Here is an 8,215-nt window from a genome sequence, read left to right as displayed (position 1 = left end):
TATATCTAGTAAGAACTAGAACATTCGCCAAAGTGCAGGATAATTCTAGAAAGTAGAGAGCGTGAGAATCACATGATCTCGATGACGCAACAGTATCCTGTTTAATGAACCTTTGCTAAAATTGCAAAGGATGGTTTTAATTTCGATTTAAATCATTGTTAATGTGTTATATTTTTCTAGTTTAGAATAAATCGTTGTTAAAAGGTTTGTGACGTCCGTGTAGCGTTTATGTGTTTTTAGGATTAAAATGCTCATTGACCATGTCGCGAGTTTAAAGTTTATTTGTTTTAAAGTTGAATTTAATTGTTGGCGAGAGAACAAACATGAGACAGGAAAGAGAGGAAAAGTGTGATATGCAGGCATATTCTATACGTTCTACTTGCTTTAGTTATTTAGGATTTTGTAAAATGTTTGGTTTATTCAGTTTGTACATTGTTATTATTTTTCTTAGTGCTGTGACGTATCTGCTTATTTGTTTGTTTCCGGTAGAAATTCTTTCCGAGGATCTTCAGCGATACAAGTCTTTTCTTGATTAAACCAGTTTATTCTTCCTCGATAAAAACTTTAATACACAGTTGTTCCACAATCAGTACGTTTCTTGTCACTTTAAACTTAACAACTTTTATAATACACGCTATAAATCACAGCGATTAACAATCTCGATAACTTCACTCTCGACAAGTACAAAGCACACACTTTATTCCCCCTGCTTGCTTTCCTTGCCAGGCTTATATACTAAAGAAGAGGGCATCTCGAACAAACTCGGACTTCCCCGATAAATCGAGAAACTTCACGCACGCTACCTGCACCAGCAGCGTCACGTGACTTCCACTGTCATAACAGTGCAAAGCTAAATAATGGACTATCTGCACTCCATTCACTATGTAGGATCGAACCTCGTATTTTAGCATTGCAACTCTGAACATTTACCGCTGATCTACTGGCGAACAAGTTAATTTACATGCAGTTTTAACATAGACACATTATCCAGCAAATTGTTGAGATTGCCTTATTCCCTAAAGTAGATAATGTCTAATCTGTCAAACATGATATTACATCCAGTTTGTAAATATTAATGACTTTGGTATCTTTTGCTGTCCGATTTGACGTTTTTTGAACTTTATATCTGACTAATGCTGTGAGAGAACAAAGGTCTGAGATGATGCTGTCAGTGGACAAAGACACTGAGTTTACACGTTGAATTCAAGTGCATTTTCTTAGTTCATTTCTACCCGGAGTTCTTTGAGCAAAGACATTCTTTAAGGTCATCATGTTTAATTCGACAGAAATTCATCCCAAGAGAAATAGAACTGTATAGCTAATCAAAATCCATTAGAGAGGATTATACTTTCATGAGCACCAGTATGCACGCTGTGCTTTCTTTATGACAAATATTGAACTCATTTTGTGAAACTTGTTAAATCTAATTATTCACCACAAACTAGGATAATTCAGTCAAGTTATTAAATTTAGATTATTATCCTTGTGTCCTGCTGCTGTTACTGGGTCTATCTATCTATATATACATTACTTGTCGGAACTCACCTTCTATCTGAAAATAACACACTGAGACTTTTAAGTTAAACACTCTTTCAGCCAGAATCAATATTCGTGCCAGCATTACAGTATATATCACTACACACTCAAACCAACGTAGATTAAATAACACATTTACTGTTCTAGACGGCCATTAGCACCAGTAGTTGAACTAGCAAGATACTGTATCACCATACAAAAGTCAATCTATTCTCTCCAGTTAGTGCCACAGAAAAATAAATACGTCGAAAATCATCCAAGTAAATAATTTTTCCTTACTCTAACTGGCTAGGAGCCAGTTGAACTCATCTAGTATGAAATGCATTTTCTTGCAGGAAAGATAGTCGTGACTTCAGTCATGATGTCCCCCAAAGAATAGCTACTTTCTCTGTCATGTAATGGCCTGGGACATTACTGCCCCTGTAATAGAGAGAGTGGGCTGGAGTTAAGTGAGAAATGTGCATGTTATGAGCAGCCTGTCTTTGTTCATCTTAAAGTTTTGGTATATAAAGGCTAAGCTCTCTCCTCTTAAGCAAGTTATTTTTATTCAGGTAGATTTAACTTTAGATTTTTATTGTTAAAGTTTTCTGGAGCTTTCGCTTAACAATCATTGTTCAATTTTAATTTAACTTAAAAGATAACTTATGAAAAAAGGAGGTTGTATTATGAATATACAACAGATCTAACACTCTTATAGTATATATTTCTTATGCAATGTGATTATAAAGTAGGTTGCACAGTTCAATGTGTGATATCACACAAATGGTATGACATAACAATGTGATATCGCTGTTCAGGTTATCAATTGGAAACACTATGACCTAATGTCTGATGAATAACAACTATTAAAATGTATTCTCTAGCATCCAGATTGCATCACATCTGTGTAACGATGGATATCACAGCAACAGCTTACATCTGTCCTGGTGTGCTGACCACTTTACAGACAATTGCATCTCTGTGGTCTGGAATTTTATAAAACTTCCCATGGTATATGCATGACTTCAGGTACCTCCACAAACAGAAATCGATTGGTGTCATGTCCGATGAACAAGGTGGCTCTTCATCAGGAAAGTGATGTGAATTGATTCTTTCCTGAAAGTGCGCTCACAAGACATATTTCACCAAGTTACCAATATGAAAAAGGGTACCATCCTGCATAAAAACTGTAGTGTCTGTCACATTTCATTGCTACAGCAAGGGAATCACATTGGTTGTGAGAACTGCATGGTATCATGTATATATTCTGATGGTTCTTCAAAAAAATATGGTTCAATAACAAAGATAGCTATGAAACCACAACGCACTGTTACCTTAACATAGAGGTGTGTGTGTGTGGAAGACTTTACACATAAATTAGTTTATGACCAGATAATGCAGTAGCATGTGCTGACACTTCTAGAAAGAAAGAAATGTGCTTTATCAGTCCATAAGATATTAGTATACCATTGATCATTGACTTCTAGTCTTGACCAAAAACTGCAATGTAAAACGAACACATCCAATTAAATCCATCTCTTCAGTGCTTGAAAATGAAGTTTATAAGGAAATATTTGCAAAGAAAATAATGACCTGTGTCTCCAGAGTGTACCATGAACTTCATCAGGAGATATCTATAACCTAGAAGTTTGCTAATCAAACCGATCCATTCTGCAGATAACGACTGTCTAGCAATAAACTCCAGGTTTCATTAAACAAAGTTAAGAATAAACATTTGCAAAACTAATTGAAGAGCCTTACAAAAAGTTGAAATTTGATAATCAAAACACTGGGCAACATTATTGTGCACTGCTACACCCATGTGCACTTGTGTTGCTATGGCATAGCTGACCTCAGCAATAATTTCAGTAGGTATCAGTGGTCTGCCTTTATGCGAGTAACACAAGTGCAACGTGTCTCCTCAAATTATTTTATCAATTTGTGCACAAGAACTCTAGAACAAAACTTCTTTGGATGTTATGGATTCTACAATATTCCCCAAGAGCTGCCTCAATATTACATCCTTTGTGTAATAACTTTACTAGTTCATATATCTGTACACTTGTCAGTTTCACATTGGTTCTATAAGCTACACTGCAATGGACAGGCCCATTTATACCCATGGGAAATATGCAAAAAACCAATGGCAACATGTGACAATTATGATCTTTGCATCCACATGATACCCATAATACCCCTGTGCAATTTCACCTTTCTATGCCATACAGTTTGTGAGACATTTGCTGAGCTATGAAACTCTTTCTTCATGATTATCTGTGTACAAAGTTTTCAATTTTTCTAATTTCTAATTTGAAGCACCTTGTATTTGTGTGTATATCTTAAGTTTATTTATAAGCCCAGTTCTTACTTTTTCAGTCTGTTTTTTAATCACATACAGTTCATTTTATTTTACCCAACTTAACACAACACTATAACTCGATGACCAGCCAACCTGTAATTCATCCTTTTTTGTTAAAAAACTATTTTTTGTCTGCCTTTGCAAGTCTTGTTTTTGTCATTCTATGTATTAGCTCCTTGAATCTAATTATTGTGAAGATCAAGTAACTCTGTGCTATGGTTATCCTTGATATTAACACACAAACACTAACATTTTTATTCTCACAGGTCAACTTGTTTTGATGTGTTAACTATTGGATCTAAACAAGTGCACTAGATAAGAATAAAGTTCTAAAGAGCACTAACAATTCTCACATGATCCTTATAAAACGAATCATCACGTTGAAAAATACCAAGTCCAGTAGCTTACACTATTTTATGCACTTTGTAACAAGTCTAAGAAAACTGTTTTCTTCTGTTGGATACTGGTTATATAAATTTGTCCAAAAGGATGGTATCTCAGTTTTTACACCCAGTTTGTGATGCAGGGTTCTAAATCTTTTATCCACAACAGCCATGTCATATAGTTGTATCCAGATGCGAATGTTTTCAACATAAGTTTTGAATATGCAATGAATATTGTTGCACCATTATTTTGAGCATCAGCAACATACGAACCAACAGTAGATATAAGCACTTTGATTGATGTGAACATTTCTATTCTATTAAATATAAAATATGAGTGAGCAATTATGGAAGGGAAAAAAATTGCATGGAAATACGTCCGATTATCGTTTTTTTTCATAATCTAAACAAGCTTTTGGGTGCATGCTGCACCCTTCTTCCTAAGTCTTGAATGACAGTAAAATTAGATTAAAATTTTGATAGAAAATATCCAAAAACTGCTGTACATTAAAAAAAAATTGTACTTTGGCTACAAATAATTTTGAGTCAATTCCATAATTTGATAATAATTCAATCTGTGGTCGTTATCACAGTTGTCTTTAGATATTTTGACACAGTTTTCTGAATTATGGTATAATAATTTTTACAATCAGAAATTTATGAGGTTTAAAGATGAACATTGATTTAATATCATACTTAGATACAAAAATAAGAATATTATGGTATAATGGTACAAAGTTATATAATAAAGATAAAACAATATATATGAAACAGTTTGAGTACAAGACTATAATCCATGACACACTGCTGTAAACATGCAAGAAAATAACAAATCATAACGTCAAACAAAAAATATATATTTCCAATAACTAAAACAACTATTAAAACAAGAAATATGCATGATAAAATTAAAATTACTTTAAACAGAGAATGAAAATAATTTTAGTTGTAATCTAATCTATTACAACAGGAAACAGATTTTATTTGAACACAAATTCAGGAGAAAGTCAACAAACCTATACTTTTACCAAGATAAACAAGAACTGATATGAAAATAATACTAAATATGAGAAAAACAGTCAGATTTTGATGAAACAAAAGTATGAATAATTTAGAAAACAGCAATAAATTTAAATCTAAGAAAAAAATAATTCTAAAGGACACATGCATTACACGGTAATGTGTTTTATTCGGCCATACAACATACTTTTAAGGTAAAGCTAAATGACTTGTGAATCTATAGAACATAAAACTAAATGTCTTAAGTAACGCTATTTAGATTAAAATAAAAATAGATGTAAGCTTGCCAGTATTTTATTGACTAAGTATTAATTTGGATAATAAGACTATCAACTGAAAATAAGTTAAGAAAATGACAATTTCTAAAGATACTAATCAACTGTTTCAGTTTAGTTACAATATCTTATCTCAGAAACGATTTGGAAAATGAAAAGTTTTATCTCAAACCATAAATTTATATAGCTAGTACTCAACTAAATAGAGGATAAAACAATTATAATGAAATTCATTCCAATTACACTGTTACACAAAATGCAAATAGAGTTGAACAAAATGCTAATAATTTAGTTGTGGATATTAAACATTATATACAAGATGTCACTGAGACATTCACTTTTGAGAACTTTAGAATGAAGCAAATGTACACATTTTAAACCTTGTGAACTTATGACATATACCTAATTCCATACTAAGTTTACACAAAAGTCTTGAGAGACTATTATATTTATCAAAAATATATTTATGAAATGAGAATAGCTGTTTTATTAGAAAAGTGACATGAAAAATTATGCATAATGTTATGATATCAAATAGTTACCTGGAAAATTAATATCACTGCTGAAATATTGGAATTATAAGAACATTTAAACTGAAAATCATACTTCATTACAAAATTAAGTATTGTGTACTAGAACACATTGACATACAGCTACAACATCGGACTCTTTACTTCTTTCATAGAAGCACTTGAATCTAGCTTGAGACCAATATCCTGGATTCGTTTCCAAGTAGTTACACCATCTTCTAATGTAAAATAGTTTGGTTTTGGCTGTAGTATTTCCGTATTTGCTTGTTTTCCTTTTCCAGAATTGTCTGTTTGACATACAGAAGTTAATGATATGTTACTGCTGTTATTATGCCAAAGAAATGATTCGTCAGTAGCAACATGCTGACTTAAATCCCTAGTTTCATGACGTGAAGAAATATTAAGCTTGGTAAAAGCTGTAGTTTGAGGTACATGTATTTGTAAGTTTGTGGGAGGTAAACGGAATTGCTGTCTGAGTATGGGTTTCAACTTATTCATAGGATGTGGAAGAATAACCTCACTATCAGAATGAGATGGCAGCTGAATGGAAGAGTACGAAGTGATAAAGTCTCTGGCATGGTCACTAAATCTGTGGACTGGAAGCTGAATTTCATTATTTGTAATATGTGCTTTAATATGGGGAAGATCAAACTCCTGAAAAGACAAAGAGGTTTCAAAGGAAGAAGAAACATCACCATCATATGACAAGCCACTAAAAGAGTCATGATCATCCACTGTAGAAATATGTTCACTTTCATTTTCTTCTTCTTGGCAGCTTGACAAGTGTTCCTGATTCCTTTGAAAAAAAAAAAAGAGTAAATATTACACACTGCAAACTTTTATCAAACAAGACGCATATCAAAATTAACATAAGATTAGTTTACCAGGAATGTAAGTATTCCTACACAGAACTAAGATGAGTATACATTTCTAGAGAATTAGTAACTAACCATGGGATGGACGTTTTTGATACAATGCAAGCACTAACATTACACCTGCATGTAAAACTTGAAGGATTAAATCTTCTATAAGTTGAAAGAAGTTGTTTATTTTTTTAATAGAAACGTTTTCAAAGTAATCAAGAATTCACATGTGAGTTCAGGATATCAATATTATCTTACTTGCAAGATTTCAGCACTCTTCTTTGTACATGTCTTTATCATATTCAGAATCTATGAATCTTCAGTTAACATCAAAAACTAAGTGTCATGTTATTTATAATATTATACACATGATTTACAAAAATACTGTTGATATATTAAAGAAACTCCTACCTAAGTACATGAAAAGATCAAAAATGAAACTAACGCCAAAAACCAATGTAAAATAAAAATACACATACTGTACATAATCTTAAAACTTAAGAAGGAAAATACACTTCAAGGAAACTAAGTTTTTGCAGTGCAATTAAACAAGCTGATCTTGTTTACGAATTATATAAATAGATTTTTGGAAAGATCCATTTTTCTACTTCACAGTTGAAAAGGTCAAGTATGTCTGTAGTAGTTTCTCCCAGGTTCTTTTATGCCATTTTTCATATGGTCATGGTCATTGTAATATATCAGTTTAGTACAGAACTGATTGAGTTTATGACAAAGTGTAAAACTTAATTTAAAAACACTTTGAGGGTATTTTTTCAAGAAATTCTATGCAGTCATTCTCCAAATTCTTCACAGTATGAGAAGACAACATTGATAAAAGGTGCACTGCTAAGACAAATATTTTTATTGCAAACCAATCATCTCTTGTATAGGTATTACAGGACACTTCATTTGAACTAGTGTCACAGTGGCTACATTAAGGATTTTTTTATCATCTCTTGTATTTCAGTTGTATCACTGTGCTGAGAAAGACTGCATGTTATGGATTTTGCAAAACTTCATGAACAAATAACCAATTTTGAGTTTAAGATGTGTATCACAATTCAATACAAACTAAAGTTAGGCAACGTTAGCATGTCTGTATCACAACTTGTTTCCTATATATTGTTACGACAGAGGAAGTCACGTGACGCTAATAACACGTCATGAGCTTCTAGAAAATTCATGCCCCTTCGTGAAGCCTCGAGTGTTTGCTAGATTTTTGGTATTCTTGTATATAAGACCACCAAGAAGTGATGGCAACAATGTAATT

General features: G+C 32.5%; 1 protein-coding gene across 4 annotated transcripts in view; it reads right to left on the bottom strand.

Annotated features, from left to right (window-relative positions):
* Positions 1-4,988: 4,988 nt before the first annotated feature.
* LOC106470586 (leucine-rich repeat-containing protein 56-like) overlaps positions 4,989-8,215 on the bottom strand; it is a 36,470-nt gene continuing 33,243 nt past the window's right edge. For all 4 annotated transcript variants that reach the window (XM_022399200.1, XM_022399199.1, XM_022399201.1 and 1 more), the window contains one exon: positions 4,989-6,878. In XM_022399200.1, coding sequence (XP_022254908.1) covers positions 6,206-6,878 — 673 coding nt within the window. In that variant the 3' untranslated portion in view covers positions 4,989-6,205. The remainder of the gene's footprint in view (positions 6,879-8,215) is intronic.

The sequence above is a fragment of the Limulus polyphemus genome, unplaced genomic scaffold (assembly GCF_000517525.1).
Source record: "Limulus polyphemus unplaced genomic scaffold, Limulus_polyphemus-2.1.2 Scaffold4100, whole genome shotgun sequence".
NCBI classification, from domain to species: Eukaryota; Metazoa; Arthropoda; class Merostomata; order Xiphosura; family Limulidae; genus Limulus; species Limulus polyphemus.
Note: the sequence above shows the minus strand (reverse complement) of the source record. Positions and strands in the feature narration are given on the sequence as shown.